The 13686-nt window shown below is 43.1% G+C and overlaps 1 protein-coding gene across 5 annotated transcripts in view; it reads left to right on the top strand.

Annotated features, from left to right (window-relative positions):
- The window catches only part of LOC131819487 (uncharacterized), a 41490-nt gene that overhangs the window by 13439 nt on the left and 14365 nt on the right, over positions 1-13686 (top strand). For 2 of the 5 annotated variants that reach the window (XM_059154640.1, XM_059154639.1), the window contains exon 2: positions 8899-9045. In XM_059154640.1, coding sequence (XP_059010623.1) covers positions 9040-9045 — 6 coding nt within the window. In that variant the 5' untranslated portion in view covers positions 8899-9039. The other 3 variants (XM_059154641.1, XM_059154637.1, XM_059154638.1) reach the window with 3 other exon arrangements.

The following is a 13686-nucleotide window of genomic DNA, read 5'->3' on the forward strand; positions in this document are numbered from 1 at the left end:
GCTCATGAATTTGTTTCTGTCATCTTCAGTTTCCTTCACCAGTGTTGGATAGCATTCAGAGTACAGGTGTTTCACCTCACTGGTTAAGTTTATAGCTAGGTGTTTTTAACTTTCTGGGGTAATTGTAAACAGGATTGCTTTCTTAATTTCTCTTTCTACAGTTTCACTAGGAGTGTATAGAAATGCAACAGATCTCTAATACTAATTTTGTATCCTCAAATTTTACTGAATTCATTAATCACTCTAGTAGTTACTTGGTAGATTCTTTAGTGTTTTCTCTGTAGAGTAGCATATCATCTCATAAGAGAGAAATTCTTTCCTAGGATGCTCTTTAGCTTCCATGTATTTGGGTTCTTTCCAAATTTCCTCTTGTGATTGAGTTCCAGATTCACAGCACTAGGGTCTAAGAATATGTGAGGAATAATCCCAAACTTTTGGTACCAGTTGAGATGTGATTTGTGACATCGTATTTAATCTATTCTGGAGAATGTTCTATGTTTACTCAAGAAAAATACCTTTTTTTTTTTTTTTTTTTGCCTTAGGATGGAATGTTCTGAATATATATGTGAAGTCCACCTGGTGCCCTGTGTCAATCAAAACACTTGTTTCCTTGTTGATCTTCTGCTTAGATGATAGGTCCATTCCTGGGAGTGGGGTGTTCAAGTCCCCTACTATTATTGTATCATTGTTGCTGTGTTTCTTTAATTTTGCTATTAATTGGCTTATATAATTGGCTGCTCCTGTGTTAACAATATAAATATTTACAATTGTTAGATCTTGTTTGATAGAACCTTTAAGTATGATATAATAGGCTTCCTCATCTCTTATGACATCTTTGGTTTAAAATCTAATTTGTCTGGGTGCGCCTGGGTGGCTCAGTGGGTTAAGCCTCTGCCTTTGGCTCAGGTTATGATCTCAGGGTCCAGGGATCGAGTCCCACATCAGTCTGTCTGCTCAGCAGGGTGCCTGCTTCCCCATCTCTCACTGCCTGCCTCTCTGCCTACTTGTGATCTCTCTCTCTCTGCCAAATTAATAAATCTTTAAAAAAATAAAACCTAATTTGTCTGTTAAGTTTTGCTACCCCAGTTTTCTTTTGATGTCCATTAGCATGATAAATATTTTCTACCCCCTCACTTTCAATCTGGAGGTGTCTTTGGGTCTAAAACAATTCTTTAGATGAAATCCAGATGGGTCTTGGCCTTTTCATCCAATCCTAAACCCCATGCCTTTGATGGTACATTTATTCCATTTACATTCAGAGTAACTATTAGAAGATGGGAATTTCGTGCCATTGTATTACCTCTAAAGGCACTCTTTCTGTATATAGTGTCTGTTGCTTTCTGGTCCGTGTTACATTTGGGCTCTCTCTTTGCTTAAAGGATCCCCTTTAGTATTTCTTGCAGGACTGATTTAGTGATCACAACTTCTTTTAGTTTCTGTTTCTCCTAGAAGCTGTTTCTTTAGCCTTCTATTCTGAATGAGAGCCTTGCTGGTCGTTTTTATATTTCTAGAGTTGCAGCTACTCTTTCCTTACATCTCTGGGTGAGTTCACGGGTGTTCAGAATGATTCGATAACTGACTGAATTCCTGCAACCAGATGAAATTAAGGTTTCCTATTTCTCCACCATCTTAGAGTCTCTGGGAGTACATCTTATTTATTTTTATCATTATATTTTTAATCAGATAGAGTGAAGAATTTTTTTAAAAAGATTTTATTTATTTGGCAGCGAGAGACAAATCACAGGTAGACAGATAAGCAGGCAGAGGGAGAGGGGGAAGCAGGCTCCCTGCCGAGCAGAGACCCTGATGCAGGGCTGGATCCCAGGATTGTGGGATCATGACCTGAGCTGAAGGCAGAGGCTTAACCCACTGAACTACCCAGGTGCCCCTGGGAGTACATTTTCAATTTTATACATATATACATATGTAGATACATGACAAACAAAAGTTAACAATTTATTCTAGCCTACAATACATGGTGGTAGACTTTCATCTATTTCATTTGTTTTTGATGCCATGTGCAGCCTCTGAAAATGCCCAACAATAGAGAAATGATCAAATTATTGACAATATTTAATACTACATAATTTAAAAAGCTGATGCAGAGCTATCATTCGTAACTTAAAAAGAGCACAGTATCTTGTTAAGAGGAAAAAATACTGTCAATGAATGTAAATATCACAGGATTTGTTGAAAAGCACTGTTCAGAAGGAAACCCAAGCGAGAAATTGAACAAGTCCTTCTTTTGTCATAATACGTTTCTGAGCTTTCGGAATATTTACACTTGAGATACAAAGGTATACAGCTAAAATTTATTGAACATTTACTGTGTGTGCACCAGGTGCTGACTCAAACTTGACATGTCTTATTACTTCATTTAATCCCCCCAAACCTGAGATGGTATAACCACCCACCTTATAGAGTAGAAGTGGAGGCTCACAGACTCGCAGTAAATTGCCTGAGGTTGGAGTGAAGGAATGGGCAGAGCTGGAAGTCACACCCATGTGTCTCAGACAACAGAGTTCATGCTTCACCTGTAAGGCTGTGCTGCCTCATAGAGAGGAGACAGGAGGATGCATGCCAGTTAGGAAGGGCCAGATGTTACTGTGAGTAACCTGTAGCCCTGTGTCTTAGCAGCTTCTACTAGGGAAGTATGTTTCTAGCACCTGCCTTCTATCTACATGGTCTTGGTGGGACCAGCATCAAAGAGCACCCACCATAGGGAACTGCCAGGTGCTATATGAGATGGATGGAAGGGGAGCCAGACTCAGTCAGTCCCAGATGTTCTGTTTGAGGTGGCACGTCTCACTCCCTCACACGTCTCACTGGTCAGAGCTCATCACAGGACTGCATCCAACTTTCTGAGGCAGAGGACCCTTCGGTGGACTTTTGTGTGGCTTTGATGTGCCCCCACCATTGTTCGATTACTTCTTTACTTTCTGATCTAAAAGAGGTCCTAGACTTACCTGGTATTTGCTCTGCTCCATACCTGGAAACATCAGTTTCTCGTAGGAGCTCCTTGAATGGGCAATGATATTTAGAAGTCATGATCTGGGCTATATTGATTCATTGCTATTAGATGCCATTGCTTTGAGGACATTTTAAGTACACAGAACTGGGAAAAACAATTTCCAAATCAAACTTATCAGGCAGGTTTTTTTTCAGATTTATTTATTTAATTTAGAGAGAGAGAGGGAGAGAGAGAGAGTGGAAGGAGAGGCAAAGTCAGTGAGAGAGAGAGAGAGAGAGAGAGAGAATCCTAAGCACACTCCTAGTGAACACAGAGCAGATTGTGGGGCTCTTAGGACCCTGAGATCATCCCTGAACCAAATCAAGAGTCGGATACTTAACCAGCTGAGCCACCCAGGCTCCCAAAGGTGGCTTATTTATCATTATTCTTATTATAATTCATTTATTTATTATGTCCCATTAGCCAACATATAGTACCTCATCGGTCTCTGATGTAGTGTTCAATGATTCCTTAGTTGCGTGTAACACCCGGTGCTCATCACCACACCTGCCCTCCTCAGGACCCATCACCGGATTCCCCATCACTCCATCCCTTCCCTTCTGTAACCGTCTGTTATTTTTTTAATGTTTAAGGAACATTTACTTATCTCTTTCTGTAAACTGTCTATTCATGTAGTTTGCCTATTTTCCTACCAAGTTTGGTCTTTTTCTGCTTTAAGAATTCTGGATATCTTCGAGATATTAGCTCTTTGTCTGTTGCATAAGTTGCAAATATTTTCACTCAGTACCTCATCCGTAATATGTGATCCCCATTAGCCAGCCTGGAGCTAATTTCTGAAGAAGGGCTCCTTCTCCATACAAGCAAAACATGGGCAGGAGAAAATGGAATTCCTGTTTCTTGGGTGCCAGGCACTGTTCGGGGAGCTTTGTGAACATTTTCTCCGTCGCCGCTGATGAAATATCTTTCTGTATTCTTTCTTACCTGAAAGCCATATGGGTAATGTGTTTTAGAATTCATTGTTTCCCAGCTTTTATGGAGCTGCATCTTGAAATCATACCAATAAGTATTTCTGCATTGAAACATAGGACTCTGCCAAGTGATTAGGATAAAGACCGCAGAGAGTTTCACTTCCTGATAGGTCAGGGTTTGCATCAAATGAGATAGGAGAAGCAGTTTTATTTTTCAGAGCTTCTCTGATTTTGGAATGGGGGATAGGAGATGTTGGAGCTCTCTCACCCTTATGTCATAGGCCGGGGAAAGGAGTTCTGGTGTTTTTTAACCAAATACATCCTCTGACTTTCACGCTTTTCTTCTTTTTCTCTCTGTTTTGTAAGGAAGGGAGGAGGGAGCACGCTGGAGAGCGTGAGGACTCAAGTGAGCACCAGGAACAGCGCGGCTTCTCTCCTCTCCTCTGCACCTTCCCGCAGCCACGGGGAGACGGAGATGTGCAGCCCCGCGGGGAGCCCAACATTCTTCATAGCGAATACTTAACCAACATCCTTTATTCACTTGTTCAGCATCTGTTTGGAGGAAAAGCTGTTTCCTGCATGGGGAAGGATGCAAAGAAAGGCCTAGGTGACAGCGTGCAGCCTCATCCCCAGAGTGCCAAGCCAAGCAGCTCTGGCCCCAAACTCCCGTGTCCCTCCCAGTCAGAAGCAAAGCCCTGCAGCCGGTCTGATCTACTTTGCTTAGGGAGGTGGGGAGCGACTTCCTCCTTTCACTGCTGGGGCTTCTATGCGATTCTTAGACACTATCCCAAATTCCTCCCAGCCACACACACTCAGTCTCTCTGAGAAGTATGATAATACTGCACATTTCTTTGTCTTATTATTTTTCTGGCTCCCTGGAAGGATTATTCCCCAGACAAATATGGTACAGGCCCTGGTGTGTAATGAAATATTGTGCCAGAAGGGCTTGTTTTGCTTCATTATCTCCACTTACCTGGGTGCATAGGACCTCCTTTGGGACTCTGAAGTTGTATGGTTTTGTTTTTTTTTTTAAAGATTTTTTAATTTTTTTATTTACTTGAGAGAGAGAGAGTGAGAAGGTGAGAGAGGAGAAGGTCAGAGAGAGAAGCGGACTCCCCATGGAGCTGGGAGTCCGATGCGGGACTCGATCCCAGGACTCCAGGATCATGACCTGAGCCGAAGGCAGTCGTCCAACCAACTGAGCCACCCAGGCATCCCAGTTGTATGGTTTTTATATTCTGGTTTTTCATGACCTATCTCCTTTCTCCATCAAAACCAAACTATCTTGTCTTCTTGTGCCCTAGCGTGCTACTGAAAATCTAGTAAGTGAGGAGTGACTGGATTCGTGATCCATCTCTCCCACAGTTCTGGTCTTTGAGTGATACCTTAGGTCAAAAGTGCTCTAATGACAAGCAGGTATTTTATTTTATTTTATTTTATTTTTTAAAGATTTTATTTATTTATTTGACAGAGAAAACAAGTAGGCAGACAGGCAGGCAGAGAGAGAGAGAGAAGCAGGCTCTGCACTGAGCAGGGATCCCAATGCGGGGCTCGATCCCAGGACCCTGGAATCATGACCTGGGATGAAGGCAGAGGCTTTAACCCGCTGAGCCACCCAGGCACCCCAACAAGCAGGTATTTTAGACCACCGTGTGTCGGTAGAGGGACTGTGAACTGAGGACCTTTACTTTCAAAATGAGCACGCCACCCTCTGCTGAGTCTCCCTCAATTAGGTGTCCAACTCTTGATTGAGTTTGGCTCAGGTCATGATCTTTTAGTTGTCAGACTGAGCCCCATGTCAGTGCCGGGCTCCCTGTGCAGTGGGGAGCCTGCCTGAGATTCTCTCCTCTCTGTTTCTGTCTCTTGCTCTGTCCTCCCCTCTGACCTCGTGTTCTCTCTCTCTTGTTCTCCCTCCCTCTCTCAAATAAATAAAGAAACCTTAAAGAACCAGTCAGAAAAAGACAAACATTCAGACTTTAAAATGGGAAAAGGACTGTAAATATACAAAAACCTTCAATCTGGGGCATCTTCATGGCTCAGTGGGTTAAGCCTCTGCCTTCAGCTTGGTCATGATCTCAGGGTCCTGGGATCCAGACCCACATCAGGCATTTGCTCAGCAGGGAGCCTGCTTCCCTCTCTCTCTCTCTCCCTGCCTGCCTCTCTGTCTGCTTGTGATCTCTCTCTCTCTCTCTCTCTGTCAAATAATTACATTAAAAAGAAAACACTTTAGTGTGCCTGGGTGGTTCAGTTGTTAAGCATCTGCCTTTGGCTCATGTCATGGTCCCAGGGTCCTGGGATCGCACCCCGTGTTGGATTCCCTGCTCAGTGGGAAGCCTGCTTCTCCCTTTCCCACTGCCCCTGCTTGTGTTCCCTCTCTCACTGTCTCTCTCTGTAAAACAAACAAACAAACAAAAGCAAACAAACTTTAAAAAGAAACACTCCAATCTTACTACTAACCAAAGGAAAAATAAGATTAACATGGAAGATTTTTCACTTTTCACATTGGTAAAGGCTTAAAACCTGATAACATCCAGTGTTACTTGCTCCTTTACTGTCTGAAAGGGTTTTTGTAATTTTCATGTTATTTCTTCCATAAATGTTTGATAGGATTTGCCAGTAAAACTACTTGGATCTAGGACTTTCTTTCTGGTAAGTTTGTTAATAATTATTTCAATTATTAAAATAGATATTGAATCATTCAGATTTTTGTTTTATTTTGTGTTATATATTTTTCTTTAAAAAAAAAAGATTTTACTTATTTGACAGAGAGAGAGAGAGAGAGAGAGAGAGAGATCACGAGATCACAAGTAGACTGGCAGGTAGAGGAGGAGGGGGAAGGAGAGAGCACGATCTGGGTTCAGTCCCAGGACCCTGAGATCATGACCTAAGCCAAAACTGCTGAGGCAAACACTTAATCAACTGAGCCACCCAGGCGCCCCTAACATTTTTATGTGTGTAAGATCTGTAGTGATAACTCTTTTAATTTCTGATATTGGCACACAAAAATTTTATATTAAAGGATGATCATCCAAGTGTTTTGTAAAGAATTAAAAAATAAAACAAAAGCCTCCAACAATTAAAGATTAGTAAACTATAAAACTTTATCATCTTGACAGAAGGAACTACTACATGGCCCTTAAAATGATATCAAATCTTTGATGAAATAATACTGCATGCTTATAGGGATATAAAGTTTGAAAGTTTCATAATAACAAGTGTTGTGGAAGGTATGGAGCAAATAGAACTTTTTAATTAATTTTATTTTATTTTAAATTCCAGTTAGCTAACATACAGTATACTATAAGTTTCAACTGTAGGATTTAGTGATTCAGCAAACAGTACAAACTCCAGTGCTCCTCAAGTGCCCTCCTCAATGTCCATCACCTATTTCACCCATGTCCCCACCTCCCTTCTGGAGACCTCCAGTTTGTTCCTGCAGTTAGACGTCTTTTCCTGGTTTGTCGCCCCACCCTGTCTCTTTCCCTTTTTTCTTTATGTGCATTTGTTTTGTTTCTTAAATTCCACATGAGTGAAATCATATGATATTTGTCTTTCTGACTGACTTATTTTGCTCAGCATAACTATGCAGTTGGAGCTTTTATTCAGCTTCCACTGTGGTACGAGTATAAGTTAGGAATTAGAAAACTGTGTGGTAATAACTTAATGAAGCTTAAACTACGCACACCTTATGATTCCGCATCTCTACTCCTAGATATTTATCAGTCATAAAATCCCTACAAGTATTCAGCAACAGACATGTACAATACTGTTTATAGCAACTTTATTCACGTTATCCCAGATTGGAAACAATTGCATTCTCTCCCCAGAAGTAGAGTGGAGAAGTACATTTTAGGTATGTTCATAGAATGGGATTCTACATAATGATGAAGAATGAACTATTGATACAGACAATGACATGTGTAAATCTCGCAGGCATTATTTGGAGAGAAAGAAGTCAGACACAAAGGCGTACAGACTGAATGACTCCATTTGTCTCAGTGAGCAGGCAAAATCGATCTATGGTTTTAGAAGTCAGAATAATGGTTGCTGATGGCAAGAGATGAAAAGGTAAAACTTAGACCCGTTAGAGGGAAAGTCAAATGAACTACCAGAAAGAGAAAGTAAGAAAACAATCCCACTTACAATTGGATCAAAAAGAATAAAACGCCTAGGAATCTATCAACCAAGGAGGTAAAAGACCTGTATACTGAAAACTACCAGACACTGCTACAAGAAATCAAAGAAGACCCAAACAAATGGAAACATAGTCCATGCTCATGGCTTGGAAGAATTACCATGGCTAAAATGTCCCTACTACCCAAAACAGTCTATGGATTCAATGCAATTCCTATGAAAGTTCTAATGGCGTGTCATGCGTCCTCTTTCCTGGATGAGAGCAGTGCCTTGATGTCAGCGTTCTGCTCTAAACCACGTGAAGCATCCCGTGGTCCTGCAACCACTTTCCAGGACTGGCTGGCGAGTGTGGCAAGATCCTCCCTCTGACCAACGACACCACAGGAGTCCCTGAAAGGCTCACACTTGGATGGGGTAAATGCAGGGTCAGATGGAAACATGCTGATCTAATGGGGACAAGTATGCAGGATTCGCATAAATTTTCAAGATAAATGTTGAGAGTTCCATTAGGCTTCAGGCCAAAGGAAGCTGCTTGAGTCACGCCCCAGAGCTAGGGCAAGGCTAAATATTCACCCTCCTCCCTGAGCAGAGGCAGTGAGGTGAGAAACTCTGGGGAGCGTGCGAGTGTTGTATGTCTCAGCAGGAGTGCACATTCTTCATGTTTGGGGCCCGTGACAGAGCCAGGCCCCAGGTATCTGGCTCCCTGTGACAGTTTTCCTGCAGGCCAGGGGTAGGTGGGACCCTCCAAAACAGGAGACCTGAGGGCCTGGGTCTCTTGACCTGGGCAGCTGCTCAGAAACCAAACAAGAGCCACTGCTCCTGCAGGAACCGCATCGGGCGCACGGAGGTGGAGAACGCCCTGAGCGAACACCTGGCGTGGCAGGATCAGCTGCGAGGAGCAGCCAGGACCTGATTCGAAGGAGGCAAGGAGGACACAGCGGTCCTTGTGTCTGTCCGTGGGCACTGATGCAGGTATGGGGATGCCTTGGAGGGAGGCCCAGGGGACATGCATGCGCATTTACACCGTGTGGTCAGCAGAGGGCAGTGGTGCCTCACACGTGTGTGTGTGTGTGTGTGTGTGTTTGCGTGTGCGTTTGTGTGCGCGCACGCGCCTGATGGTTTGCCAACAAGATCTGTATCTTATGTACGCTCTGTAGACTGCGGTGAGTTGCTGTGAGAAGGCTGGAACCTCCTACTCTGGTTGTGTATGTGATTGTTGTTGCGGTTCGGTCCTCCTTTGCTTCCTCCGTTGTTCAGCCAGTGGCTCTGGGCCGGGAGTGTGGAGAGGAAGGAGAGAGCACCCAGAAGAGGGAAGAGGGGCCTGGGTTGGAGGGAGCAAACAGGTGGGATGGCCAGAGTTCCAGAGAGGACCTGTCGTTGGGATGGCCCGTGCTGGGCTATCGGGGGGGGGGGGGGGGGCTTTGTATCAACAAGGTCACCTGTGGCATCCATGCTGAGTACTAGGGGCAAAGGCAGCTGATTTATTGGGAAAGCATGTAAAGCCTCTGGGTTGCTGAGGAAACACTGGACCAGGGGAAGGCTTGGAAGAAGATGGATTCTCCTTCACACCAACTGCTCCTTAGAGTCCACTGGCTGCCACTGTGTCCTGTGAGCTCGTGCTTTACTAACCTGCTGACCTCCTAACCTTTCTGAACTGTGCTCCTTCCGTTGAGTACTTAATCTGACCTCGATACTGTCCCTGATCCTTCCTCTCCTGGCAAGTGCCTCTGTTTCCACACTGCTCTCAGCCCCATCTCCTTTCCCACCCTCCTCACCCCTGCCACCCCTCCTCTTCCTCCAACCCTCTCCACCTCCTCCCTGGGGCCTCAGTGCCCCTTGAAAGGACCGGGACATGAAGGTGCAGAGGCTGCTCCTCTGGCTTCTCTTGCTCCTGTGTCCCAGTTCCCCAAACCGAAATGTGATTAGACATGGCACTGCAGTGCTGTTTTCCTTCCTTTTTCTTTGTCTTTTTTTGGTTTTATTCTTAGAGAAAGGGTACAGGTGCGGGGGAAGAGCAGAGGGGGTTGGAGAGAGAAAATCCCAAGCCAGTTATGTAGTGAGCCTTGAGCCCAAAGAGGGGCTCAGGCTGTGGACCAGGAGTTCAAGACTTGATCCAAACCAAGACTACGTCACTTCACTGACTGAGCCACCGGAGTGCCCATGCGCTGCTGGTGGTATCTTCCTTCCCACTGGATTCTTTCACATGGTAGTTAAATAACAGCTTTTTCATGGGTTTCTTGATGGGAAATTCAGATCTTCCTGAAGACCGGGCACCACAGGGCAGGTTTCTCGGTCGGTCTGAAGAGGTTGTGGCTGCAGCCATCCACCTCTGTCTGTGCTACTTGGTCCAGGAAGAGCAGTTTTGCTAGGATGGAAACCTGAATATCCTAGGTTTAGAGTGTCAAGAAGGAAGGATTTGTGAAGATACAAAAAGCCATTGAACTCTTTGTTCTAAAGAGGGGGCTTGAATGATATGTACCTTATATCTCATTAAAATTATCTTTAAAAATGTCAGGAACTCAAGGCCCCTGGCTCAGATGATTTAAGCATCTGCCTTTGGCTCAGGTCATGATCCCAGGCTCCTGGGACCAAGCCCTGTCTTGGGCTCTCTGCTTGGCAAGGAGCCTCCTCCTCCTTCTCCCTCTACTGTTGCCTCTGCTTGTGCTCTCTCAGTCTGTCATATGTATAAATAAAATATTTTTTTTAATGTCAGGAGCTCTAACTTATAGGAGCTCTGGGTATTAGAGTGGCTCCTGAAAGCCTGGTCAAGCTCCTGCTTGAAGCCTTGTAAGTTTAGGATCCTCTTATGTGTAGTTTGAGCGATCAGCACATTGTTCATACTAGTAAAGTTTGGTGGCCCTGGGAACAGTGCTAGCTTAAGCCTTGGTGCTGGGAGTAGAGTGTTAAAATGTGTAATGTCCTTTGTGCTCTATGCTTCCTAGTTTGTTGACTTTTAACAACTTCTGAGTCAGCCCTTTTCTTCTGGTCTTGGAGGCTGTCCCAAAGGACTGTGTGTCTGTATCCCACCAGGTCCATGGGAGACCTGAGAAGCCCAGTAGACACTAAGTGACCACATCCTGCTGGGACATTTGTCACAGGAGAACACCTAGGAGTCATGTGATCAGGAAATGAATGAGTTGCTGTACTTTCTTTGGCCACGTATGTGCAGAGTGTTGATTTCCCCAAAGTAAAAAGGTCCTGAATGTCCTTAACTGTCCAAATATAAAGAAATTAATGGTTTCCAGTATGAATATCTTATTTTGTCATTAAAAAGTGAAACACCATATCCCCAGGAGAGAGAGCGAGCCACACTGATAGACAGATAGGGAACACCCCTAGAATTAAGTAGAATTCTTTAGATTGGCTGGCACCAGATTCTTAGGGATCTAGAAAGTGCCATTAGTCCGGAAGGATCCTTGAATTGAGGCAGAGTCATCCCACATGAATACCTCCAGTCAAAATAGACTCAATTCTGTTTCTTTTGAGTCTTCAGCAGAGGGAATTTCTTGGTCGTCTGGATTGGAATCATTCCCGTCTACCTGGGCTGCGTCTCATGCATCCGTTCAGCTTTCTCACCCTGTCATCCCTGGTCTCTGGTACAAACGAACGAGTCTTGGATTTCTCACCTCCACCTGCTCATGGCCACAGTCTGTGAGAACCTAGTGGTTTTGGACCCATTGGATAGGATCTAATTAAGAATCAGCTACTGGTATCAGCATCCAGACAGCTGCCAGATGTACCAAGTGCCCACAACTGGGCATGTTTTACTTTCGTGACAAGATGGCCTCTTTCTCTTGTGCATTTGATACCCATGATCAACCATTGTGCTGACAGCTACTGCTCTCTTTCAGACAGTGGCCATTCAAAGGCAGTGTACGTTTCCCGCTAGCACACATTTTCCTGACCTCAGCTGTGAGGGCTGAAGAGGAAAATGTTATAGATTTCAGGAGCTCCTTTCTAGAGAGGTGTGTTTGCACAAAATTCAAGCTTGGTGTGAATCAGTATGAATTGCATTGTGAGGGCCTTTTCTCCTGAAATACTTCTAATTCTAGCATTTTTAAAATGATATGTTGTTTTGGTGTCCATATCCAAGAATTTTGTATTCTTTTAGAAGTCAAATTTCAGAGTTGCTATTCCTTGATTTAGGTACAATAGTACAACCTAGGAACATAAATTTCTTAACCCACTGAGCCACCCAGGTGCCCCAGGAACATAAATTTCTTCTATTTGCTATTTGGAGATAGCTGTTCAAGTAACTAAAAATCTCATATATATCATCAAAATATTCAAAATCGCCTGATTATGCAAATCTTTGTGTACTTCAGGTATCTGATATTTTGAACTGTAATTCACAAGTAAAGTGAGCACTGAAGAAAAATCTGTTTTCAGAAAGTAAACAATAATTAGAATTTATTTTTGTTGGAATAATAATCTCATATTTTTCTAATAGCAGCCTCTTTATCTCTCTCACTTTGTCCTTATCTTTAAACATCTGTCCATAGTACTTTGTCCTTATCTTTAAACATCTGTCCATAGAACATGCTCATTTGTATCTCTTATAAATTTTTTATTTATGCTTTCTCTCATTCTTCCATAAATTTTGGGTGTATTTTTGGAAGTGTTCCAAAGGAGTTTTTCCAGGTTCTTCTTGGATGTACAATAGAAGTCACTGACTTCTTACCTACTCTAAGTTTACATTGATTTGTCTATTTCAAGTTGGCTTATAAATTTTTAAGTTCTGTTAGCTATATGAAAATATTTGCAATGTGCTTACAGGCAAAATAAAATCTCTTAGGATTTGTCTATTAGATTTTGCCTACAGCTTCAGTGTGTTATAATGTATATGTGATCACAACATCTTTTTCAAAGGATACTGTTTGCTGATATTGAACATAGGTAAGCAACAAGAAAACCATCACCATGGTAAGATGATAAACACACATATCACTCCCCAAAGTTTGCCCCAGCTCCTTGGTCATCCCTCTGTGCTCCTTCTCCTCCAGGAAGAGGGAGAGTTGAGAGGTATGCTTACCTCCTGGAGGCCGGTTGAGGGTTTGTAAAGTGGATTCTTTGTGACATAGTAAATGTCTTCAACATTCCTCATTATCTCAAATGGTATTTTATCTTGTCCTTTTCATGCCTGACCATTTCCCTCTTGGCCCTGATGGGGACTGGAGTTCTGCAGAACCTTTCCGTTATTACTACCTCCTTGAGAATTTGTGTCTTTCATTTTACAGCAGGAGAACCATCCTTGCTGTAAGTATACTAAAGTACCTTATGTACTTTTATTCACAAATAAGCAGAAAAATTTATAGTCACTGAACCTTTTATAGGTATTCAGTACTACACATTTTCCTTTAATATTTTCAATTATCACGTATATGGAAATAGCTTAAGTTTCTGTCTTTGGGCCTCCTGTGATGCATGTTCCTTTTTTTTTTTTTTTTTTTGAAGTTCAAGCACAACTGACCAACAGTATATTAGTTCCATGTGTACAACATGACTCAGCAGTTCTATATACTTCTCAGTGCTCATCACAGTAAGTGTACACTTAGTGCCCTTCGCCTCTTTCACCCATCCATCCACCCACCTCCCTCCAACCGTGTTTTCAGT

The sequence above is a fragment of the Mustela lutreola genome, chromosome 17 (genome assembly GCF_030435805.1).
Source record: "Mustela lutreola isolate mMusLut2 chromosome 17, mMusLut2.pri, whole genome shotgun sequence".
Taxonomy (NCBI): Eukaryota; Metazoa; Chordata; class Mammalia; order Carnivora; family Mustelidae; genus Mustela; species Mustela lutreola.